Below are 26,590 nucleotides of genomic sequence, written 5' to 3'. Positions count from 1 at the left end.
GAAATGTCCTCAGCCACGCCTCAAGATGGGACAGCTGCTTAGGTTACCCATTGGAAAAACTGTGTGTAGTTGTTATTTATTTAGATTGTTTATATGTTTTATATATTTATATACCATCTAAAACCAAAAAAGTTCACAAAGTGCTTTATGTGGCAAAAATAATGTGCATATGGTTCAGTGTTCTCTCTAATTTTTTTCATCTATGTGCAAAATGAGTTTTGTTCTGGGTGGCAGTATCAAGGCAGTGTGCGTGCACACCTGCATTCAGAGTGGGTCCTTCCTGCTTCAACTTGAGCGGGATCTAAAATGAACTGAGCAGACATAAAAAAAACTGTATGAGTGTGCGCACATGCACAAGCCTTAGAGGGAAGGGACACTGATATGGTTCTCTATCCCGGTACTCACGACCTACAATGGCTTTTACTTTCCCAGATATCTTGTCTTCCCAGTTCATTATCCTCACTGACATCCACCCTGTTCACTTGGCCTTGAGAAGAGAGGGCCAGAGCCTCCTCTCTCTCAGCTGAAAACTAGGACCAGCCCTGGTAGAGTGTGGTGGTTTTAATGGCAGCTGCACTGAGAGAAGCCCCCCCCCCTCCCCAGGGGCTTAGTTTGGACTGTGGTGTGTGTGTGTGTGTGTGTATGTGTGTGTATGAGAGAGAGAGAGAGAGAGCTCTTTCTGCCCAGTCAGTCCATTGATGTTTAGGAAGAATGTGAACTGAAGCTAGTGTACATGCGCTAGCTACTGGATGCTCAGGGGCAGCAAGTTGTTGTTGTTTGTTGTTTGTTTTGGTATTACCTTCCTCAAGATAATACACAAATAAAATCATTGACTGTTTGCCACTCAGTAATGCCCCAACTGTGCTGCCTGAGTAGATTTACATTCTTTCCTGCTTTCATCATATTTCTAGACCACCTGATATATATATATATATATATCCCTTGGTAGTGTACATGGTTTAAAAATACAATTTCCATAAAAATAGAATAGAAACCATTTTAAAAGTTGTATAGAGTAAAAACGATAAAAACCGTTTTAAAATGTTTTATCTAAATGCTTCCAAACACAGGAGCATCGTAAGAGATAGAGAAGCTCTTATTTTGACATGGGGTGCAATTCAGACTCGAGCCTTGGGGCAGCCACAGAGAAGGCCAGGTCCCAAGTCGCTACCAAAGGAGCCAGCGTCAACTGTATCCGGACCTCCCTGTAACTGGGCATCCCTCCATTTCACAATAGGGCCAGGGTTTCTGCCACTCACATAGCAGGTGACTTGTGTTAATGAACTTGGCCGGAAGTTCTGCAGTTTCAGTCTGCTCCTCAGGAATTTCCAGGGAAGAGAAGTAAATTCTCAGGTCAAGGGGCCAGAATCAATGAGAGTGGATATGTTGTGCTTGGCTTCCTGCGGGATCAGGCCCTAGAAGGCCCATCTAGTCCACCATCCTGTTTCACACAGTGGCCCATCAGATGCCTCTGAGATGCCCACAGGCAAGAGGTGAGGCCATGCCCTCTCCGCTACTGTTGCTCTTTGCTCCTTTACCCTAGCTCCATCAGGCAGTACTCTGAGACACCAGATGCAGCCAAGCAGTGTTCTGTCTCATTTTTTTTCATCTGTGTGCAGAATGAATTTTGTTCTGGGCAGCAGTATCAAGGCAGTGTGTGCGCACATGCATTCAGAATGGGGCCTTCCTGATTCAACCTGAGCGCCATCCAAAATTAAGTGAGCATACATCAAAAACCGTGTGAGCGTGTGCACATGCGCACACCTTAAAGGGAACACTGCAGCCACGCCCCATTGTCTCCCCACCAGACATAGTTGTCTTCTACTCCCATCCGCCTCCACCTGGATACTTTCAGGCTTCACCCCCTCATCTACTCCTTGGTGCCCAGACTCCCTGTGTCTTAGGAATCTGAACATCAGAAGACCTTATAGCAACCTACCCTGGAGGGTTCTTCCACTGTGAATAAGCTGTTCTCTATTCCCCGTCATGTTTCCCATGCCTCTCTTGCCTTTGTGCAAGGAATCGTTTTCTTCCCGGAACTTGTTAATGCAAGGCAGCTTGGTGAGGAGGACCCTGATACGAGGCTGGCAAAGGTGCCGTTTTTGCTGGATGGCAGATTATGAGATGGCTTTGTTTATTCAGCCGCACAAATTGAAGCAGAGAAACCGTGTTTCAAGTTACATAACTGTGAAGAAACTAATGGGGTCATCCATCCCTTGTGGTTACCAGGGCAGGCCCTGGGGCCTGTGAACAGAGTGGAGTTTTTGACGCCATCTTGACGTTTGACAAATCAACTGACCTCACTAGAGAAATGTGGGGAGGGCATGTGTCAGCGTGACTAACGGAAGAAGAAATATTCTCCTGCGTAGGGTGGAGAATTCTTGACTGGCCTGTCCTCTGTCCTCCAGAAGACAAGAGCCAGAATTTATATAAGGCTCTGCTCTGGAGGAAGGATTATTGCAGTCTTCCAGTATTAAAAGGCTGAGTTGCTACCACAGGGATGTGACTCAGCCTCTGTAGGCTGTCGGGAAATTTAAGCTCTTTCAAGCATCAACACAGCCATCCCTTAAAAACAGGATAACCTACCTGTCAACCTTGGAAGAAAAATGACTCTGAAGTGAATTTTCCTAAGTGGATTTTTAAAATTGTGAGCCTGAGGTGTGTTCTCCCAGGAGTTAGAGTTCAACATTGGCCAAGGAAAGGAAACCAGGGGGAGGTGAGAAGGAAGGGGTCAGATTTGAAAACAGAAGCTGTTATACATATGCTGTGCTCAGCTGAACTGTGGTTGCAGCAAGAGAGGAAGCGTTAGAGCGAGGTTGTGTGGTTTCTGAAGTGAGACTGGGAAGAAAAGTAAAACAAGAACCAGTTCCTATATTGCATTCTAAGGGATGCACCTAATATGTACACTGTAAATGTGCAAATGAGTTTGCAAATAAGTTTATTATATAGATACGTTCCTTTTTGCTGAAAAGTGGGATATGTTTAGACCTATGTTTAGACCTAGTGGACACAAAGACGGGTGCCTAGAGCGCCTGTCTCCTGGGGGAATCCTCCAATGCATTGTGCGGGTTGCGTGGTGCACTGTGGGATCTCCAGAGGCCCGTGCTGCTGCTACACAGAGTGGATAGTCTCAGAGCGCAGACCGTGCTCCCAGCAAAACACCAGTGCTCGTCTGGTGGGGAGGTGAGTTCGAACAGTCTTCTCGCCACCCGGCCATGTGCCACTCCACCTGTCCAGTCGTGTGAGCGACCTCTATATCTGCAGTTGGCTTGTGTGTTTGTGTGCGTGCGTGTGTGTGCGTGCTCATGCACATGCATGCACGTGCACACATACATGGAGTAGAGACGGAGAAGAGTTAAAAGTTTAAAGGGCTATGGAAAATGCAGGTTGAGACGATTATTAAGTACAGCTTAAAAGCCAGCGATGGGAGTACAGTGAATTCACAACCGCAGTAATAGCAATCTTCCTGGCTATGCAAATAAATTAACACTAATAGTGAGATGGGAACAATATTTTTTCTCTAGAGCCTAAATGGGGATTGATCCAGACTTGTGAATGGTAGGACTAAAAGGCTACAGAACACAAGAGATACAGGTGGGCATTCTTTTGTGAGGCTGAATTGATGGAACAAGGACAGTGATCGTTTAAATCAGCCCTTGTTAAATCACCCCTATGTAGTTCCTGGTTGAAAACAAGTCTGCAATCCTAAACACATATACCAGAGAGCAAGTCTCATAGTGGTACTTACTTCTAAGTAAAACATGCATGGGATTGTTCTGTAAGTTACTTAATGTGTACAGTGAGAAAGCAAACCCCTGTCTTTGTTCAAGCCTAAACCAGTAGAATCAAACTTCGTGTTAAACCGTGTGTGGAAATGTTCCTCAGCACGATAGAACCAATGTGATTTTAGTGGACCTTATTTTTAGCCACCGTATCACATTGCGTCCCATTTTTCTTTTGCTTCCTGTCAGATGCAGAGTGCAAAAAGAAAAACCGCACACAGATTAGATCTTATTACATGCAAAATAACTTGGGATAGTCACCCATAAAACCTTGGCTTTGAAATGTTGGCAGTCCAACTTTAGCTTTGCCAGCATGTTCTTGCCCCCTCCAAATTACAAGCAGAGAAGGGTTTGGGGGCTTTTTAAAAGGAGCTGAGGGGAGATTTATTATTATTTTTTTTAAGACCAAAATTACAGACTGAGGGGATATCTCAAGGGCCTTGGTAATAGGATAATGAAGCCTTTTACCTCTTACGTCAGAGGTTCGAATTCAGTCCAGGTTGGTAAAATTACCAAAAGGCATCCAGTGGCTTGTCTGAATACCTACATGAAAAGAATTGCTGGTTCCTTTATGAAGAGGTGTCTGCAGTATTGATGGCGCCAGCACATCACAGTTAACAGTAATTGGTACCTTCCCTAGCAGGGAGGCCAAGAACCCGTTTTTTGTGTGTGATGACGGCTGACATAACATTTTGCTGCTTAACTGTTGATTCTCTGGATCTTGCTGAATGTAAATCTGTCCTGGGTTCCTCAAGAGCAAGTCCCAGTAAGTTCAGTGAGTCTTCTTACTCCCCAGTTGGTGAGCTTTAAGATGGCAGCTTTAATCCTTCCAACCTCTCCTTAACCTGAGGATGCCGTTTACCAGAGGCCCTGCTCCCTAAAGCTTGCTTCTCAGGCTCAACTCAGACATTAACTGGAAGTTCCATTATTGGAACATCCCATATCTTTTTTTCTTTTTCTGAAAGCAGGCACCCCCGCGCCCGCTTTGAATTGGGTCTATGATGTGTATGGGGGTCTAACCCTTTGCCTTTTCATCGGTTCCCCAATTGCTCTTCCCAGGCTGCTTTTGGAGATGACGGGGTGGGCAGAAACTCAAGGACCTTGACTCTCCGTGGGATGACAAATCTGTGGCTGGTCTGTGCCGCTTCGGAATGCAAAGAATGACAGAATGTTCCTCCATACGGAAACAGATTCCCTGCACATAGAAAACTAGCATGGCCGGGAGAAGCCTAGGTTTAAAACCTAGCCTTCTTTGTTCAGGGACTATATTGCATGAATGAGCATTCAGAGATGGGAGCCACCACCTGCAGTCTGCAATGGTGTAATCCAGGAACAGGTTTACAACCTTGGTGAAAACTGGATTTTAAACTTGGATTGTGTGAGGCTGGACATGGTGATGGTTTAGTGGCGAATGCTACTCTACATAAGGGCACTCTTCTCAAGGAGAGGAGAACTGGTCTGGTGGTAGCAAGCATGACTTGTCCCCTTAGCTAAGCAGGGTTTGCCGTGGTTGCATATGAATGGGAGACTAGATGTGTGAGCACTGTAAGAGATTCCCCTTAAGGGATGGAGCCGCTCTGGGAAGAGCAGAAGGTTTCAAGTTCCCTCCCTGGCTTCTCCAAGATAGGGCTGAGAGAGATTCCTGCCTGCAACCTTGGAGAAGCCACTGCCAGTATGTTAAGACAATACTGAGCTAGATAGACCAATAGTCTGACTCAGTATATGACAGCTTCCTATGTTCCTTATTTGTCAGTCACAACTGAGGAGCAGAGTCATCACCAGTAGTAAGTAACATAACTGGCCTAAGTCTAAACAGAAGTGTTGCTGATAAAAAACGTTTGCGTCTGATGTTTTGTTTTCTACCTTTCTTAGGAACACAGTTGTGATTTTAAAAATTATGCATGTATACCCATACACAGACACACTTGGTTTATCCTGTACTGCCATTTAACATGTGTGTTAACATGTGTACCCCTGCTAACCTGGCAAAGAGGCACCTTTTAATGTGGTGATTCTCTTTATTTAGCAGGGGGAGAGCAACTGGCCCTCTCCATCCCCAGCACAGCATCCTTCCAGTGGCTGTTGCTGGTGTCTATCGTATGTTTCTTTTTAGATTGTGAGCCCTTTGGGGACAGGGAGCCATCTTATTTGTTTGTTATTTGTCTGTGTAAACCGCCAGGAGCCATTTTTGGAAGGGTGGTATAGAAATCAGATGAATGAATGAATGAATAGAAATAAATAAGGGAATGAGTTTGACGAATCCCTCTTAGACCCAGTTCATACTGCAGGAGCATGCTTCCATATGCGCTCTAGTTGCACACCACCTGTTAATGCCATGATGACTGTAAAGAGGAACCACATGCCTTTGCTGAATGACATTTGTTATTTCCCACCCCGGAGTGTCAACAGTAGCTCAGGAAAGAGCATCATCACCCAAATGGTTTGGCTCGTCTTTCTAGGTATAATGGAAGTAGGGTGGTCCCTGTTCAGGGGGACGTGAACCAGTGTTCCCTCTAACAGGGAGTCCCAGATGTTGTTCAGTACAGCTCCCAGAAACCCCAGGTGCAATGGCCTTTGGCTGGGGTTTATGGAACTTACAGTCCACAACATCTGGGAATTCCTGTTAGAGGGATGTGAACCCCTGAACAGGGATGAACTGGTGGAGAACTCATACTGAATATGTACTAAGAGAAATAGCTTTCTAGACCTTTTTCTTTGGGTTGGCTTCCATGTGGACAGCACTTGGTTTTGTTTGGGGAACTTTGTGTAATATAAGGATACTTTCTTTTCCAAACTGAACAAGAGCATTCGATGTGAGGAGAAGTGTATATAGACTTCTCTGGAAGGAATGTTTGCTCTCTACAAGTCCAGCCACAGGGAAAGATTGAAAGAGCTGGATCCAAACACCAGTTTTACTAGCTTTAGAGAGGCAACTCTGTTCAAAGGAGAAGCATCCAGTGGTTCCATTTCCAGGAAATGTTAATCTTAAATAGAAAATATATTCTTCTTCTTTGCAGGGAACTTTTACCTCTGGAAATTCCAGAGTACACCTGCATTTGTTACAAAGCTTTGTGCCAAGTCTGTCTTTTCAAGGATGCTACAGGTTGCAGTTAAAATCCCATCAGGGGGCTAGTAGTGAAACTTCTGGGGTTTTTTGTCATTGCTCACCTCACATTTTCCCCCAAAACCTTGGAACAGCCTAATCTTATGCATATTCATTCAGTAGTAAGTTCCAATGAGTTCAGTGGTACTTGGACCTAATCGACACTTACAACAGGATGAGATGGTACAATGGGTTACATCATTTCAAACTGCAGGTAGGGGGTACGATTTTTAATGTTCCTCCATGTGCAAATTCCCTGCAAATAGAAAACTAGCACATCGGGGAGAAAGCTGCTAGCCCCGCTCCGTTGCTGATGCACCAACTTTCTGCTTATGGAAGAGTGTGTGTAGTTTTGTACGTACAAGTTCATTCAAAAATGTTATTTGGAACATCGGAAACTGCTTTATACCGAGTCAGACCATTGGTTCATCCAGCTCTTTATTGTCTACCCAGACTGGCAGCGTCTTCTCTAAGGTTGCAGGCAGGAATCTCTCTCAGCCCTGTCTGGAGATGTCAGGGAGGAAATCTGGGGCCTTCTCTGTGCAAGCATACAGGTGCTCTTTCCAGAGTGGCCCAATCTCCTAAGGGGAATATCTTAGTGTTCACACATGTGGTCTCCCATTCAAATGCAAACCAGGGTGGAGCCTGCTTAACAAAGGGGACGGTTCTGTTCTTTTTCTCAGTTTCCACTTGTGCTGCATGTGTAGATTCCAGATAAATAAATGAACTTATGAGTCTGCCAAATTAGTCCATCAAGCCCAATACTGGCTAATTTGATTGGCAAAGGCCTCAAAGTGTCTCCTCCTCCACTCGAGCTTCCTTCTACTGAAAGCCCTTTCTCACTGGTGCTTGTTTTAAATTAAAAAAAAATCTTATCTGGTGAGTGGTTTGTGTGAAGCTGAGTGCAGTCCAGTTCCAAGAACTGGATATATATTTTTTCTGACTTCCTGTTTAATGGAAAATAAATAGAGGGCAAATTTGTTTTCAGAGGACCCGTTCCGTATTCAGAAGAGGCTCCTTGCAGATCTGTGTGTGTGCCCTGAGGGGAAGAAGGGTTGCCAATCCTCCAGAATTGGCCTGGAGTCTCCCGGAATTGGCATCAGTCTCCAGTAGTCAGTCACTTGGCTGCTGAAAGCAATCCGGGAGATTTTAGTGCTTTGATACTGTGAAAAACATTCACAATGTTTTGTGAAGGGAGCAATGAGTGAGGGGTGGGGGTGGGGTCAGCAAGAAGAGCTCAGAGGCAGAATTGATGTCCAGGTCAAGAAGCTCAATGCCCACCACGGCCAGCACTGGTCTGAGAGAACTGTTGGGGCAGCCCTTTCTCCCGACCTTCCCAGGGGCTACACCTGTGTGCCCTGAGGGGAAGGCAGTAGAAGAGGGTCCAGGCCAGGGAGTTCCTGAAGGGGCCCCCAAAGGCCCCAGGTACTTCCGCTGTGGCAACTCCTCGCCCACCTTTCCAGGGGCTACTTAAGCCCTGTTTATGTCCCTGAAGGGCACACAGGCCTTATTTATGTCCCTGAAGGGCACACAGGCCTTATTTATGTCCCTGAAGGGCAGATAGACCTTATTTATGTCCCTGAAGGGCACACAGGCCTTATTTATGTCCCTGAAGGGCACACAGGCCTTATTTATGTCCCTGAAGGGCATACAGACCTTATTTATGTCCCTGAAGGGCACACAGGACTTATTTATGTACTGTATTATTTTATTTGAGAACTTTGGTTGAATAGTGGTATATAAATATTTGTAAAAATACATATACATATACATATTTTTAATGGGGAGGCAGTATAAGTTAACCTGGGTCAGGCAAGCCCTGAAGGGGGCTACCAAAGGCCTCAGAGGATCCAGCTAGGGCAGATCCTCTGCCTTTCCAGGAGCAAAGGGGGAGCTCAGGGCAGGGAGGTCATGCTGTTGGTTCTCGGCGCTGGCCTGAGGGGACCCTCCTCTCCCCTTCCCTGGGGCCACACAAATCCCGTGTTTCCTGAGGCAAGGAAGAGGAGCTAGGCTTTCCACGCTCTGGGCCACACAGCATTTGCCCTCCAGCTGTCGCTGGCCTAAAACTCCCACCATTCTTAGCCACAGTGGCCAATAGTCCAGGACGATGGGATTTGCAGTCCAGAACCTGCAGGAGGGCCGAAGTTGGGCAGCCCTGCTCTGGACCAAAGGAGCACTTGATGATGTCAGCTTCCCTTGAGAGGAGCAGCCCCCCCTCCCCTCCCCAGGGGCTACCAAAGAACTGGCACTGGCCTCAGGGGACAGGTGAGGGGGCTGCTCCCTCACCTTCCCAGGGGGCCGTTTGTGTGCCCTGAAGGGAAGGCAGTGGGAGAGAGAGCCCAGGCCAGGGGAAGGCCCACCAAGGCCTCAGAGGAATCAGTTGGGGCAGCTCCGGAGAGAGGCTAGCTAGGCCAAAGGAGCTCATGGTGGCCTGAGAGGGCTCTGCTGTCACTTCTGTTTTGCTAATCTTTTAAAATGGTGGGCTCCCTGGAATGCCAAGGCAGAAAGGCAATGCCTGCCGTACGTATTCTGAGCGTATACAGGGCTTCTTAACCTGGGCTCCCCAGATGTTGTTGGACTACAACTCCCATCATCCCCCAGCCATGGCCTTTGTGTGAACTAATATAAAATGGAGCCAATATAAGGTTCTGTCGTGCTGTTAGCTGTTGAAGCACAATGTCACCATAGTGACACCTAAAGGGCAATGACAAGCACTGCCACTCAGTGGCTGACATGGTGAGGCAGATTACTCAGAGTAGTCCCATTGAAATTAAAAGGACAAATTAAAAAGTAAAGTTGTGCCGTTGAGTCGGTGTCGACTCCTGGTGACCACAGAGCCTTGTGGTTGTCTTTGGTCGAATACAGGAGTGGTTTCCCATTGCCTCCTCCCACGCAGTATGAGGTGATGCCTTTCAGCATCTTCCTAGATCGCTGCTGCCCGATATAGGCGTTTCTCATAGTCTGGGAAAGATACCAGCGGGGATTCAAACCTGCAACCTCTTGCTCCCTAGGCAAGTTGCTTCCCCGCTGCGCCATTAGGCCTAACATGTCCTTTTAATTTCAATGGGACTGCTTTGAGGAATTTGCCTCACCAGCCTCTCTATATAAAATGCAAGTGAAAGGAATACATATGTTATAAGCCACCGATGTGCTATTAAAGGAGTGCCCTGCAAATCAGGAGCTGAACAATGAAAGAAGTATGAAAGAACTGCTATTCAGTGCAAAGCAAGAGCATGAACTCATGGATGTTAGGAGGAAAGTGCTTGGGAGGAGCTGGAACATATGAAGTTATCTAGTCCGCGTATTGTCTCTTCGGACTGGCAGTGGCTCTCCATAGTTTCAGGCCAAGGCCTTTCCCAGCCTTGACCCCTCAGTTCCTTTTAGCTGGAGGTGCCCAGTATTAAGCCAGAGGTGCTTTCTCAGTCTGAAGAGTTTTTAAAAGAATTAGAAGATCCTCCTTTTTCAAGAAGCTTTAAAAAACCAATTGCAATTGAGTTCCTGTTTTAATCAGTTGTTCGTCCTAACTGCAATTTTATCTTGTCTGTCTGCAATTTTATCTCCTGTTTTTGTTCTTTTAATGTTTTGTTGTTTTTGTTTTGCTTTACACTGTATTGCTTCCATGGTTGTATCACGTTTTGTTGTGTCTGATTGTTAGCCATCCCATACGGCAATGTGCTGGAACAGTGGTATAACAACCTTTTCAATAAGCAAACCTGAGATTTCCTGCATGCAAAACCTGTGCTCTAGATTTATGGGCCCAGCAGAAATAGTACCTACATGCTGCTTCTAGAAGCTGCAGGACTCCGGCCCTCCAGCTGGTGTGGAGCTACATCATCCCCAGTCACAATGACCAACAGTCAGGAATGCTGGCAGTTGTCGTCCATCATCTGCAGGAGGGCCCAAGTTGTGCAGTCCTGTTCTAGAACCATGGGTACAAACTTGTGTGGGTTCTCTATTTTGTTTCCCCAAAGCTCAGCGTTTTGGGGCATCCTCTATAGAGCTGGTTTCCTTCGGAGAAAAGACCCCTGGATCAGAAATCCACAGTTTGAGCAGATAAAATAGGGATACAGCAATATCCACTTAGGTAGTTCTTCTGGATCAGGTATCCAGAATTCCTAGTCTCTCTTAGACATTGACTGAGATGCAGGAAAAAAACCTGATGCCCCTTCTTAGGCATTTACTGGGGTCCAGAGGCAGGGAAATATATGGCATACGTTTTAGAGATATTCTTGTATCTAACACATGTTTTAGGTTGAGTGGAAGTCAAAACAAGTTTTAAGAGCTGCTTGCTGCAGCCAATTGACCACTTAATCTCCATTGGCTGTCCTCATCAGCTAGCAGGCTCCGTCACGTCCAAGGGAGTGGGCAATCCCTCTCTCTTGCGTGACAGAAAACCATGTCCATTTTGACAACATATGTGAATATGACAAAATCAATAGAACATTTTTGGAGCATTGCCATGCTGTAAAGCAGGTAGAGAGTGCAGCCAATGGGAGTCTTGTAATAGCAGGAGATTTGTGAAGAGCTGCATAATGGACCTTCTATTGAAGCGTTTGTACTGGAGAGTTTGTTTTAATAGCTTTGAACAGGTTCAGCCAGCAATAAACCATGTTGACATGGCATTTCCTCGACTCTCAGGTTCCTCTTAATCACCGATAGCCCTACACTGTAAAGTGGGCAAAGTAAAACAAATGTACAGAGAGCAACTCTTTTTAAAAAGGGTTAGCACTTCTAGATATCCAAAACTGCTAGCCTGGGGACTCCGGAAACATGGGACTGTGAGCCCGGAAGTGCCATTTAGAGGGCATTTTGCTGTCCTCGCCAGTTGCAAAATGGGCTTGGAAAGGTTCTGCTGCTACAGAATTACTGGTTCAAGTGGGATGTCCACAGCTAGACATCCTAGGAACTGAATGCCAGGGGGTCAGGGAAAGCAGGAGAGAGTCTCTAACCATAGAAGTGGTCCCAGGTTTAATCTCCTGGTATCTCCAGTTAAGGGCTCTCAAGTAACAGTACTAAGACCTTGAAGAGATGCTGTCAGTCAGAGCAGGCAGTCTTGAGCTAGAATCAGGGCTGCTCAGCTTCGGCCCTCCTGCAGATGTTGGCCTGCAATTCCCATAATCCCTGGCTATTGGCCACTGTGGATGGGGATTATGGGAGCTGTAGTTCAAAAACATGGGGGGGGGCCTAAGTTGAACATGCTTGAGCTAGATGGACCCAAAGAATTGGCTATGTACAAGGCAGCTTGTTATTTTCTAGCCTGCTCCCCAAATGGTTAGTTTTTTTAACCAGCCACCACATCACAAATACCCTTAGAGATTTGCCATATATTAGTGGTAGAGCACATGTCTGCCAAGCAGAACATCCAGTCCCCTGGGACTTCCTATTGACTAGGAAAGATCTGTGCCTCAGGCCTGGGAGAATCATTACTAGCCACTGTACTGGATTAGAGCTAAATAGATCCATTATCTGGCTCAGTATAAAGCAGCTTTTAATGTCCATATATGTTGGGGGTTGATACTTATGCCTGCTTTCTTACATAGGAGCATAGGAAACTTGTCTTATCCTGAGTCAGACAACTGGTTCAATTAGCTCAGAATTGTCACAGTGACTGGCAGCAGCTCTCCAAGGTTTCAGGCAGGACTCTCTCTCAGCCCCACCTGGAGATGCTGCCAGGGATTGAACCTGGGGGTCTTCTGTATCCAAAGCAGATGCCCCATCCCCAGATCTTCTTGGTCTACTGTGTCTTTCTTCCAAGTAGACCTGCACATGTTTCCTTATATGACTTAAGACATGAGAGTGACTGACAACAGCACACTTGTAACTTGACAGATTTATCTAGGAAATGACACTTAGCTATTGCCTGCAGAGGGAAACTCACAGGGTTTATTTGTGTTTGTTTGTTTGTTTGTTTGTTTGTTTGTTTGTTGTTTACACAGTCAGACAGGTGTTATTGACTGGTTTGTTTTATCCATACATCGAGTCCTTCCCAATGACCTGGGATGGCTGAATTTTATTGTCAGTTGTTATAGATACCGTCGCAGAATATAGGCTGTTCCCAGTAAAGTTGCTTTTTGTAATTGGCTGATGGTGATTTCTGTGGCCCCGATGGTGTTGAGGTGCTCTTCAAGTTGTTTTGGAACTGCACCCAGGGTGCCAATGACCACTGACCACTGGGATTATTTTGGTCTTTTTCTGCCACAGCCTTTCAATTTCAATTTGTAGATCTTTGTATTTGGTGATTTTTTCTATTTCTTTTTCTTCTATTCTGCTATCCCCTGGTATTGCTATGTCGATTATTATTATTATTATTATTATTATTATCATCATCATCATCATCATCATCATCTTGTTTACACAGTCAGGCAGGTGTTATTGACTGGTTTGTTTTATCCAGACATCGAGTCCTTCCCAAGGACCTCGGATGTCAGAGTTTTGTTATCAATATTGTTGTTATTATAGATATTGTCGCAGAATATAGGCTGTTCCCAGTAAAATTGCTTTTTGTAATTGGCTGATGGTGATTTCTGTATTGTGTCGCATTATGCACAGCTTCCTTTGTTACTTACTGTGGCCTACCATTTCTTCCCACAGAGTTCTGCGCAGTCACTTTCAGGAAAAGGTTATTCGGTAAGTCGCCTTATGGCTAATTTTCCCACTTCACTTCTATTGCTGACTGTTTGTGGAGACTTGTGTTACTTCTTTCATGTTCACAGACGCCAAGGGAATACAGCCCATGAAAATAGTCTTTCAAGTAAGCACAGCCATGTCTGTAAACCACCTCTCTACATGAGAGAACATTAAACACTTCTGTCTTCTGAGCTTCTCAGCTTTGTTTTTCCATTTATCCAAACCATACAGCTACAAATCCAGAGATCATAGTTGCATAAAATAACTATCTATCTATCTTTATTTATATTTATATTATTTTTAATTAGAGGTGGACACACTCATTTAACTGTAATCCCAGTCCATAGAAAACATTTTCTAACTCCAAACATGAAGAGAGAATCCATCAGGCAAGGCAATGCTTGCTTGAATTCATTTGGGTCTGAAAGTGCATGTATGGAGCATTGGGGTGACAGGGTGGTAGCAACTCCAACATATAGCCTCTGCAGCCATTTCTGAAATGTTCTTTTGTTGACTTTTAGATGTTGACTTGCCAAAAATCTAAAGCCATTGAGTAAACTAATGTTCATAAATGTCTGTTTCTTCTGGCCATCCACTTCTCACTCACCATGATGAAACGACATTCATTGATTTTGGTGTGGCAGGGATTGGTAAAAGAGAGCTAAATCTTCAGTCAGATTTTGTCAGTGAATGCAAACTTAATTCATAAATAATCAGAAGTGTGAGAACCAGGTAATATTCCGTGATTCTACTAATAATGAGTAATTTAAGTACAATCAATTCCACATTGATTGGATGCACTTACTTGGGGCTGGCAGCTGTTTCTTTGGGAGCGTGCTGGCAGAGATTATAACTTTCATAGATAGTAAGGATTGACGGCTGGCTTGGAAATGTTGGTATTTTCACTTTTGTTCACGAATCCCCATTTCTAACACCGCAGTAAGGTGATTCCAGAAAGGGAAAACCAAGCAAAATTGAGCAAAAACCAATCCACAGTTGACTCCCAAATAGCATCAGACAAGTCCTATCTTCTTTGACTGCTTTCACTGGAGCTTTAAATTAAGTTCCCCACAGCCTTAAAGAGAGGAAATGCTTAATCCCTTTTAGCATTTCTAATTGACAGTAGTTACTGTTGTTGCAAATGCTGTCATGGGGAACGGTTTTTTGTCTTGTTACAACTCTGGGCACATATTTCATTTCGCCAGTGTTGAGAACATTGTGTTGGATGTCTTGGTATGGCTCCGTGGCTCAGAATGCAGCCTCTTGCAGCATTTACCTGTAAAATGCCCTTTTAAAGATTTTAAGAGACTTTTGAGTCTGCGAGACTGCATTGATTTGTATCTCACAGGACTTTTGGAATCATAGTGTACACTATATGTCAGGTAAGCAGTCAAGCTTATCTCCTGTGTTTGAAAGATTTTTTGCTCCACAACCAAATGTCAACGGTATGCAAAACAGAGCAATTGGAACTGGCTTTTGTATACAACTGAATGGCGGAATCTATCTAAAATGTAAACTCCTCTGTGAGCTTTCGGCACGGAGAGTAGAAGAACCCCCCCCCCACATACTCCACATAATACATAATATGAGTCACGTTTTATATCGGAAGACTTTGTTTGCAAATTAAACTGATTTGCTTCTGGCTTCAATACTTTAATGGAAAAAGGCCAAAGGCCTTGCCACGACTCTGGTGCTAATAAATCACAGACAGGCATTTTGTCTCCTTTTCTAAGAAGTTTCCTTTTGATCTGCTGAATGAGCGAACATGTAGAAATATATGACTGCTTATCTGAAAGCCTTCGGAGCTCCAATATCTTTCATTTTTTTTCTTTGCTAAGCCTCATAGAGATTGAGTAATCAACAAGGATTTCTCAAAGTGTGGTCTATGGAGACCTCCCAGTGATCTGTGAGGCAAGGTTTGCTCATCTTTGAGGAAGGATCAAATCGGACTAGGACAGTTTTTAGTTGGCAACTCATTTTGGTGTGAAAAGGGACCTGAAACATCCTCTGAAATACACCCCCTTACCTTTTCCCTGTTTGCTCCTGTTCACATCTCACCTCAGTGATAGTGCTTGTCCCCACCTCCACCATTACCAGCTCATCTCTAGAATGGAAGAGTTGTGAAATGAGAATTCAGTATTAATAAGCCATTTGAAAAGATCTTGAGAGGTAAGAAGGGCCCAATTAAAAGTGGGGGGAGGCAAAAAAAAAGAGGGTTGCTTAAGTAAAAGATTGCTTTAAAACATTAAATAAAAGATTGCTTGAACTCCATCTTGTGCTCTGTGTCCCACCATCATATTCCCAACATATTCTTTCTCTTTTCTTTCATTTATGGCTGAGTGAGTGAGTGAGTGAGTGATGCGTGCCCTCAGGTTGGTGTCAACTCTTAGAGACCACATAGATAGATTCTCTCCAGGATTATCTGTCTTCAACCTGACCTTAAAGGTCTCTCAGTGGTGCATTCATTGCTGTCATAATCGAGTCCATCCACCTTGCTGCTGGTCATCCTCTTCTTCGCTTTCCTTCAACTTTCCTCAACATTATGGACGTCTCAAGGGAACTGGGTCTTCACATAATGTGTCCAAAGTATGATAGTTTGAGCCTGGTCATTTGTGCCTTGGGTGAAAATTCTGGATTGATTTGTTCTAGGATCCATTTCTTTGTTTTCCTGGCTGTCCATGGTCTCCTCAAAAGTCTTCTCCAGCACCAAAGTTCAAAAGTTTCTATCTTGCCTCTTCAAAGTCCAGCTTTCGCATCCATAGAGTGTCACAGGAAAAACCATTGTCCGAACAATTTTAATCTTTGTAGATATAGATATGCCACAGTATCTAAATATCCTTGCAGCCCTACCAAGTACTGGTCTGTGGCATATTTCTTGACTGCTGGATCCTTTACTGTTGATGGTTGATCCTAAAATGCAGAAGCTATCCACTACTTCAGTGTCTTCATTATCAGTTCTGAGGCTGGTTGCTGTGCCCGTTGTCATTAGTTTAGTCTTTTTTACATTTAGCCATAGTCCAATTTTTTCATTGTGCTCCATGACTTTCATTACTAGAACTTGCAGATCATCCTCATTGGGAGGGATGAGTGAAGTACGCTGGAAGATATATTCCCAGTAGGGTCACCCAAGGTGTGAAGGTCATCCCAGCTGCCCAGGTAAAGCAAGCAGGTACCTATATTGGGCAGCAGTGATATAGGAAGGTGCTGGAGGTGGACAGTTGCTTTAGTGACGACGACAAAGGCATCATTTCATACTGCGTGGGAGAAGGCAGTGGTAAACCACTCTTGTATTTTACCACGGAAACCACATGGATAGACAAGATAGAATGATTTATGCCTGAAATGAGTATAATCTAAACCAGGGATTGTCAGGGCAGAGACCCAGACACTGTTTCAGATGCTCTGCTCCAGAACATGTGAAGGAATAATTAAAAAGTGCATGCATCTGAGGACATGCAGCTTTAATTTCCTTCAAAGATATATAACCATATTCTACCCACACATCCACCAGATGAGGAGCAGGGGCCTGGTCTCCAGGACTAAGATACCGAAGAATTGCTGGTGAACAGAATACAGTTGTCCCTCACCAAGTGCAAGGGCTCCGTTCCTGGAAACCCTTGCGGTTGGCGAGGCATAGGATTACATTGTAAATGGGGCTAGGATGATTGCAAGTGCCAAAGTGCCTAAAATCCACAAAAAAGGTTAACAAAATTCCCCCAAAATCACCCCCGGATTGGCCCCCATGACCCCAGGAATCGGCCAAAAAAAAGGCCAGTTTTTGAAAACATGGTGCCAACCGCGAATACTCAAGTCATGGTTGGTGAGGGGGTGGGTGACAGTTTGCCAGTAGTGGATATTCAGATTCGCGATTGGCAAACCTACGGTTGGCAAGGGACAACTGTATGTGAAGGAGCACCTCCATGCAATTTCATCTGAGCTGAAACTGCCTTTCCTCTCCCCGGCTTGCCATTGTCCCCCTTAAACTGCCTTCTGCCTCACTGTGGGGATCAGCTGTTGAGCTGACTGTTTCCCTCCAGACTGTGGCAGAGTTGTAAATGGATCTGTCATAAACCAAAAGCCGTTCTTTCTGTGATGCTGCCAGGCCCTCCTGCCATTAGGTTTCACATGAAAATAAAATTCTCCAGAGGGTTAGGGAGATGCCCTGCATGTCTGGGTTGTTCTCGTGATGTTTCGGACATTTCGTTTCCGTAAGAAGTCACCATCCTATGAAATGCCAAGTCAGTGTTGTGGCAGTGATGCTCTCAAGGATTCTAACATGTTGCTTTTGCCAAACATGGTTTGTGAAGAAGTACTTTCAAGAGGCAGGGAGGGAGATTGCTTATAGTGCAGTGATCTTGACTATTTTTCACGCAAGCGCCACTCTGGCAAAATGGGAGAGCCATTTCCAACTGTGCTGAGCTCGGCACAGTGCTGCATTCTTCACAGTGCAGTTTCACACATACACAAATTCCAATCTCTGCCCCATTTATCTGCGGTTTCACGTTACATGTGAATGGCCGCATTGACATCATCATGATTTGCATTACATGAGGCCTGTGAGCTTTGATTAGCACTAAAGACAGAAACATGTTAACAGGAATATTTTATAATCTCTAAAAATGAGGGGAAAGCCATTCTTGCTTTGTTGTTGTCCCAGGGTGCAGTGTCCGACACTTTGGGCTGCTTTGGACAATATGTGTGGCCATCCCTGCCAAGCATGTGATTAGGGACGTGGACATTCACATCCCACTTCCCCCTTGTGTGCCATTCAGGTTTTAGGAACATAGGAAGCTGCCATATACTGAGTCAGACCATAGGTCCATCTAGCTCAGTATTGTCTTCACAGACTGGCAGCGATTTTCCTATCATGTGGAGGGATGGTTCAGATGAACTGCCCTCTCATATGTGGTGTAATTTTTTTTCTTTTCCATCCAACCTCAGCCCTGCAGTCTCTGTGCTTGCTCAGTGCCTGGGGACTGACCATGAAGGAACTACTTGAATCTCCTGGAAAAACCGCAGTAATGATGGTTTTCAGTCATTGCAATGGGTATGTGTGTGCACAGGAGAGATTGAGGTAGTAGCTGAGGGTCTTCATTCATTAATGGATTCAACCTCCCCAGGAATTTAATTCTCATCCTTTGGGTGCAGTGAAACGGAGGATGTGTCCCTGCGTGGACATGAGAACTCCAGCTATGTCAGCACTCAAGTCATAGATGCTGGCCCATTGCCACTTATTTGGAAGCAAGTCCTATTTAAATGAATTATCCACATGCTGTTTCAACGTCACGGTGACAACTATGTTCTGTTACAATCAACTGCACTTGCTTCTGTAAACGTGCACATAGGAGTGGAAGACAGGAGTTTGCTCAGTTTGGAACACTGTGATCTCGAGACTGTTTGTAGAATTAATTGGCATGGTGTCATTTCAAACAGTAAATCTCAAGAACACAGTCTGTTCGCAAGGCTTGTGCGAACAGCAGAATGGAAGAGCAGTTATTTTGCTGAGAATTCACGGCTCAGCTGTACGCCAAGGCATGTGTGTGAACGTAGCATGCCTTTATCTCTTAAGCAGTTTAGCAGCCGATCTGTGCCTTTTTTTGTGTGGAAAAGCGGAATGCCAACACGTTCCTAGCAGTTAAGAGATTATTCTCCATGACTTTATTTAAGCACGTATGTGAGAAAACATTGTTAGCGGCCTTTTGTCAACTGTCTTGTGCATCAAGAGGAGATCAGAGGCCTCAACCTTTTCTGTGTCAGGAAATCATGTGCCTTTGTAAGTACTCAAATCACAGCAGCCTTAGAAAGATAACTACATTTAACAAAAAACAAAAACAAAAAACTACTAGACGTTAAGGTTGAACACATTAATTGATTAATTGTGTGACTGATTACTTAATTACACGTTCAAAATGTGGATTTTTAAATGGATTATAATTGGAGCTTTCGGTCCTGACAGCAGAGCTGTACACAAACTTTCAGTATCACAAACATAGTTGGTGAATTACTTGTCTCTGGATGTCTATTGGAACAAAGGCATGCAGAAAGATGACTTCCTATTTTATTTGGTCTCTCAGCAGTATTTTTAAAAATAAAAATAGTGGAGCAGTAATAACATGAATCTGGCAGCTGAATTATTCTCCACGTTGCTGTAAAATATCAACCCCAGTGCAGCCTCCTTAAACTTCCTGCCAGCCATCCAGTCATCAGCCATCAACTTTATTTCTTCTTTGTTTAATGCATGGAAACCGTCATCCCAGGTTACTATGTTCAAGATTGCAATCTTGGAACAGCCGTCTTCAGAGTGCTCTTACTGAGTTCAACAGGACTGTTCCAGACTACATAGCTTGAGAATAATTCTAGGAAAGCTTGGATTACAAAAGGTTTAATGGTCCCTTCTCTACTGGAATCATTCTGACCTAGTCAGGTCATGATTTTATGAACTATAACTCCATGCCTACCCAGGGGTTCAGAATTCACACAGATGCAGTATGGAGCAGATAAAAAGACTGTAGCTTTTAGAAGGCAAAACCCAATCAAGACAGATCCTGAGTCTGACAAAAAAGATGTCAGGAGAAAAATAACATCATAAACGCACAATTTTGTTTAAATTTGGTTGTTTTGTAGAGCCTGGGGAGCCATACTGGGTGCTGTTGCTCCACTCCCTGTGGATGGGAGATCTGTTCTAGAGCATCAGCTATTACCACATATTGCTTATAACTCGCAAAGGTTCTATATAGAAATCGGAAGAACTAGGAACAAGCGATCTCATCTAAATATTTTATATTGTTTTAAAAATTTGGTAAACTGCCTTGAGATTGTTTTAATGAAAGGTGGTATAAAAATTTAACAATACAATAAATAAATAAATCTGGGCAAAGAGGCACCTTTCAAAGTGGTGATTTCCTTATGTTTCGCATGGGGAGAGAAATTGGCCCTGTTCAGCCCAATACAGTATCCCTCCAGTGATTTCTGCTGTGATTTCTCCAGTGATTGCTCCAGTGGCGGCTGCTGGTTGTCTCCCTTGTGGTTTGGTTTTGTTTTTTTAGATAGTGAACTCTTTTGGGGACAGGGAACCATCTTTTTATTATTATTTTCCTATGTAAACCGCTTTGAGAACATTGCCATTGAAAAATAGTATATGCGTAAAAAAATTTAAAAACTCAGGATATGCTGCCACATCCCAAGCCTAGTGCCAGATGGATGCTTTCTGCATTATGCAAGCAGACGTGTGGACTATAAGCAGCCGTGCTAATGCATGCCTTATAAAACATATTTTTAGCTTATGGTTCCAGTCATTCTCTTTCAAAATAAAACCTCCTCTGTTTCCCATTAAGTTTTGCTCTGCTTTTAATTATGATCAAATGTCCCATAAATTTTCAGTCACCCCCAAAGCCATAAATAAGTACAAACAAAATTAACGGGTCCCTCCCCCCCACCCCCCACCTCAAAATCTGGGTGTCTACATCAGTCTCAGCATCTTGTGGCATTGGCGGAGAGTCTTGATTCTTAGACTCATGTTGCTGCTGTAACTGATACACAATGAGCGCACACACGCGCACACCCTCTTTGTTTACAAGGCTTGAGCATAATTGGATGACGTTGATTTACATAAACCCACTATCTAACTGTGGTGATCTTCTTGAAAACTCCTCAAGGCATGGCGGTCATATGACTGGTATCTGATTTTTATGTTATGTTTTTAACCACGTTATTTTTACGGAAGGAGGTTGGAGTGGGAAAGGAAAGAGAGAGGAATCTCATCTGTAATCTGGCCAGAAAGCTGCTACCGTTAGACAAGCACATCTCCACAAAGGCTCCCAGAATGCATTGCTCCAGGTTGCTGCAGAAGTGAACACCTGTTCATGGGGGCAAGGAAGGTCACATGAAGCAGGAAAGCTGGGTTGGAAACCGGGGCCAGAGCAGAGGCTGGAGTGGAAGGCAGGAGAAGCAAAGCCATTGATGGGGAACCAGTAGAGCAAGGCAGGGGATTTGAACTGAGGGTGGAGCAAGAAACATGCTGGAGGAGAAATCTTGGGAGCAGCAGTCTCTAGGAGGGGCTCCCAGTGTGAGGCTGTTGCACCAGCAAAAGCCTAAAGGCAACTGAGGTGTGTAAAGGCAACTTTGCTGTTACACCAGCAAAGGTCTAAAGGCAATTGAGGTGTGTTTAAAAAGATCAGAAGCCCCACCAGTTCTTGAAGCTAACCTGACCTTGATCCAGGGCAAGCTTCTGAGCTTGCTAATGCTTTTTCCTCCTTAGCAGGCAATCCTTGGCTCCTCCAAGGGGCGGGTGGTGTCTACAGGCAGGTCAAGCTCTAGCTGTTAAGGGGCTGTGACTTCCATGGGACAACTGTCAGTGCTGGGAAGCCCAGCTGAGGTCGACTTCTCTTCCTCCTCCAGTGTCTAAATGTGAGTGAAATATATTCTAAATCCACCTTGAATTTGCTAACTCGGAAGGACTTTATTATTCCTAAAACGGGACATGAAGGATTCAAAGTTTTGCCCCCTAGATGGAAAAAGGACTTCCAAAGTCATAGGAACATACAAAGCTGCCCTATACTGAGTCAGACCATAGGTCCGTCTAGCTCAGTACTGTCTACACAGACTGGCAGCGGCTTCTCCAAGGGTGCAAAAAGGAACCTCTCTCAACCCTTGACTGTTTGGGGTTGAACTGAACCATCCCCTGTTCGGTCCGACCCCAGACCAAACACCCCCCAACTGTTTGGGGGATTCGCGAACATCAACAGGCCATGCAGAGGCCAATTGCGCAGGCACGGCGGCCTCCAAAATGGCCACCACGCTGGAGGGGGAAGGCCCGAATGGGCTGAAGAGCCGGCCAGATGGCCAGTATGGGCATGAAGAGAGGCTGGGGAGGGGGAGGGGGAACCTCCATGGACCCCCTGCCGCCTCCAACTACTCCCCCGAAGGGGGTAATTTTAAAAAAATGAATTATTTTTTTAAAAAATGTCTGCAAACCCCACCAAACCCGGTGGGGGGGTAGGTTCGAGGGGGTGCCGGACCGAACTGGTCCAGCCGGTTCTGTGTACACCCCTACACCCTTCTGCCTCTTTTCCAGGACCTCTTCCTGCACAGGGTTTTCCAATGGAAGGACATAGCAAATGTTGCTTTTTTGGTAGGAAGGCTTTGTGAAGGGTAGTAGTCCCTGAGAACTAGATCATGTGAAGAAGCAATTGGCGAAGCTGAAATTCTTCTAGGGAGAGCCCTGTCCTGGAGTGGAGTCCCTGTCCCTGAAGCAGCTGTGTCCCATATGTATCTGCATTGTCTACTCATGTGCATGGTAGCCAACTCATTGCTAGCTGGCTAGGTGCCGACTCACTGCGGCTAGTTTGCTATTATCTGTTAATCTTTTCCACGTTGAATTGTATGCTCTCTTTGAATGCTGCTGAAGTTACATTTGACAGCTTGGCAGCTTCTTAAAGAAGCGTAGTCATCCTCGTAATTCTCTCCTCCCTCTTCAAACAGTTCTGGTAAGAACTGAATATTTGCAAATAGTGGTTACTGCTTGCATTTGAATGTATGCATACATTTATATTTCTAAAAATCCCACAATAGCATCTGTGGGTGTTGAAAAATCCTGCTGCCCCAGTTATAGCCGAGAGAGAGGAAGATGGCGATGAACCAAGGGAAATAAATGAACAAAGATGCTAGCTGACCTGCCTAAAGATTTCTACCCACATACCTTATAGCTGAGGTAGAAGAAGCAGCTAGAATTTTTGCCCCCTTCAGACACCTATGGCTGTTTTTAATCCCACGGTTCTTATAACAATTTCCATATGCCGTTAGTACAGGCAATGTAAATGGCTGCTTCAAATCAGTACTGACTCACTCAGTCAGGTGCTAGTATAGACATGTTCTCCAAGATGTATCTGCCTTTGAGTGTTGCTTGTCCGCTATCCACTTGGTTGATTCTGCACCCCCCGCCCCATCTTTCTAAACAAAAGCCTTATAAAAAGCAGCGAAATCCCTCCCTGCTCAGCACGCTGGCATTGCAATTTGAAGTTGCCTCTAAAGCAAGCTCAGGTGGGGTTAGTCTGAGCTTTGTGTTCCCCCTTTATTTCCTGCTGTCCAAAGTCTATGTTGTCAACATGAGCTGTGATCACCCAGGCAAAAGGTGGTCAGAATCCAGTTTCTATACTGTGGACGACACAAAAGCAGCCGTGGCCTGTTTGTTTCGTTCCATGCTGTGGCAGGCTCATCGGAGGAAATTAGCATGGCGGGGGGAAACCATGTTGTTTCATTCTTTTTGCTTTTCCCCCCATTGCTTAAGCTTCCCTTTCTTTCTTTTATCGCTAAACCTGGAGGAGAGGTGGTGGAGATGACAGAGACCTTAACTTAAATGACTGGAGTATAACAGAAAGGGTAAATGGCATGCTGTGTTGGTCTAATTGACCATAAAGTGAAAGGGTCAGGGGAAACCAAAGGCCTGGAGAGTGGTATTTGCAGCAGAGATTAAAAGAATACCTAGGTTTTCAGTGAACATACAAGCAAGGAATGTCAACCATTTCCTTATGCTTTAGTCTTCCCAAAGTTGGGCATTTGGATTTGATCCTTTGTGGGACAGGTTGAGGGGGAACTGCAGCTGTGTAGCTCTTCCAGAATGATTATCGTAACACGGATGGGACATACCATGGATAATGGAAGGCAGGGGTCCAAGGTCTGGTCTACACATGTGATAGATTGAAATGGTAGAATTTTGAGGTGGAGGAATGGACCAAACCGCTCCAGACTGCAGGCGCAGATCTCATGTTTGAAGGCCCCTGTGGTAGAAACCCTCTGTAAGGAACCTAGTACAGCTGGCAAAGGAGTAAGTTGGACACTTGTTTCCCCTGCCCTTGATGTGCTTATATTCTGTTTTCAAGAGTTTTTCTAACATAGGGCAGTATTCAAAAATGGTGACCCACATACTACGCAACATACCTGTCGTGAGGTTACAAGCACACAGTTGCGCAAATGTACTTTTGTGCAACTACCACATTCGCACAAAGTGTATTTACACAAGAGCGATCCCATTGGAAATAATGGGATTACTCCTAGTTAAATGCATGATGGTTATAGTTGCACAACTGTGTGCTTGCAAAGTGCACACTGTGTTGAATAGTATATGGGCCAGTATTTTCCCCCTATCTGTAGTTTGCAGTGGTGCAGATTATTTTACCACCTTGTTCTGCTTGATGTGTAGACCCAGCCTGAGGAGATTGTGGATGCTTGGATAGCATGCATGACTATGTTGCATAGCAGAGCTTGAAAAAGAAAGTTGCTAGTAGCCAAAAAGTTCAGTGGACTAGACAAGCATTGTTTTTAATAATAAAATGGTGCAACCTTTCTTAGGTGCCGTGCTGCCTGCTGCCCTGAGTTCCTCAAAGACAAGATAGGCTATAAAGGTGACAGACAAATAACTGGAGCAAACTACGCACAGAAGGACATCTGGATCAATGGAGGGTCTGGAAAAGCTTTACAGAAATTGCTTTTGAGGAAGAGAGGGGCTTAACTTGAGAAATGCAGAGGTGGAGGCTGTTTGGACAGGAAGATCAATGTGGTAGGAGATCCAAAGGGGGCAGAAATGGAACAAAGTGTGGAAGTACTGTAGTAAAAGCGTTTACATGCCGTGGAGAGGTTCAGCTTGAGAAAGAAAGTTAGAGAAGATAATCCTGGATTCACATTGACTTGAAGGTAGTGATTTGAACCCAGAGCCCTAGTACAACTACTCATGGTTACTGACCTTTTAAAATATAAAATGGCTCATGTCTCTGCATCAGTTGGGCTTTTAGCACCAGCTTCAAGCGTTCAGCGTTCAGTATCCTGTTTTCCAGTGACTTGCCTATAGCTGTTGTGATCACAAGTTTCTCCTCCTGCAGCTGTGCCCTCATCTCTGCATCCGATCTCTGGGCCAAGAGTTAAGAGGCATTGTGGTTTCATAAAGCCATTATTCACCAGACCTAGCCCTACTCGGCTGTGTTTTTCTAGTGGGTTTTAAAAAAAGAATCATCATTCAGTTCTTTGCTTAGGACCATTTCATTGCTTCTCAAAAGCCTGGTTTTGCAACTCTGCTCCTTGGCAGAGAAGCAAATACCTCAAGCTGCATTCATTTGGCTCCATAACTTTCTGGTTTGTGCACGCTAACGAGTTATGCTGTTTCTTTTGATGGGAATGCACCTGTATAGCCTGCCATGGGGGGGCGGGGGGCAGGGAAAGGCTTGTAACCTCAGGGTCACTTTCCAGCCCCAAATCTCTTTTCATTATACTTTGGTTACAGAAAAGAAGAAGCAGGAGGAAAGGAAGCACTCGTGTGTCATTATCTTAGAAACTGAGCTCTGCAGCGGCCAAAACTTTTTCTGGGGAAAAGATGCTGCTGAGCTTTTCATTCCTGCTCTCCTCACATCTCTTGCTAGCTTTGTAAGCCTCCTTGCAATGTGTGGAGGCTTTCTAGACTTTTTAGACATGCGAGCAATTTGCAAATTACCCAGAATTCTGCACCCAGAACAATAACCTGGCTGGAAATCCATGCTGCATGTCACATCATCATTTATCTCTGCCGGCAGCTTCCTGGAGAAAAATGTCATCTGATTTTGAAACGGTTGTCTTCATCATTTTGTCTCACATCTTCCAATCAGGAATTAAGGTTCAGGGGAAGATGGAATAGTCAAGGGTGTGTGCCCCCCCCGCCCCCCCCCCACTTAAAATAAACTGCTCAGGCATGAACAAAAGTAAAGGATAGATTGCAGGAAAGCTGTTGTTTGGTGCTGCTCATTTTCTCCTTATTAAGTCACCTGTTTCCCTTCCTTCTGAGGTCTCTTGTAGGGCTTTTTGTTCATTCTTGGTGGCTTAGCCCACAGACAAGGTTCTGCTACCCAAGATGCATATTTCAGCGAAAAGAAAGATACAGTAGCCTTAACCACGGTCACAGCAGGCTCCTCCCATACAGCACGAACCTGATATAGCTACTTGCCTTGCATGACAAAAATCTGAGTTGACCACAGGATCAGGCCTGAGCCTTGCCTCTCCCCTCAAGCGTCAGGCAGACTGCCTTTTTCATTCATTTTCAAGCAGCATACATTTATTT

At 44.7% G+C, this 26,590-nt stretch overlaps 1 protein-coding gene across 25 annotated transcripts in view; it reads left to right on the top strand.

Annotated features, from left to right (window-relative positions):
- The window catches only part of FBRSL1 (fibrosin like 1), a 788,945-nt gene that overhangs the window by 361,150 nt on the left and 401,205 nt on the right, over positions 1-26,590 (top strand). For all 25 annotated transcript variants that reach the window (XM_053280504.1, XM_053280497.1, XM_053280503.1 and 22 more), the window contains one exon: positions 13,477-13,512. In XM_053280504.1, coding sequence (XP_053136479.1) covers positions 13,477-13,512 — 36 coding nt within the window. The remainder of the gene's footprint in view (positions 1-13,476; positions 13,513-26,590) is intronic.

This window comes from Hemicordylus capensis, chromosome 15, assembly GCF_027244095.1.
Source record: "Hemicordylus capensis ecotype Gifberg chromosome 15, rHemCap1.1.pri, whole genome shotgun sequence".
Taxonomy (NCBI): domain Eukaryota; kingdom Metazoa; phylum Chordata; class Lepidosauria; order Squamata; family Cordylidae; genus Hemicordylus; species Hemicordylus capensis.
Note: the sequence above shows the minus strand (reverse complement) of the source record. Positions and strands in the feature narration are given on the sequence as shown.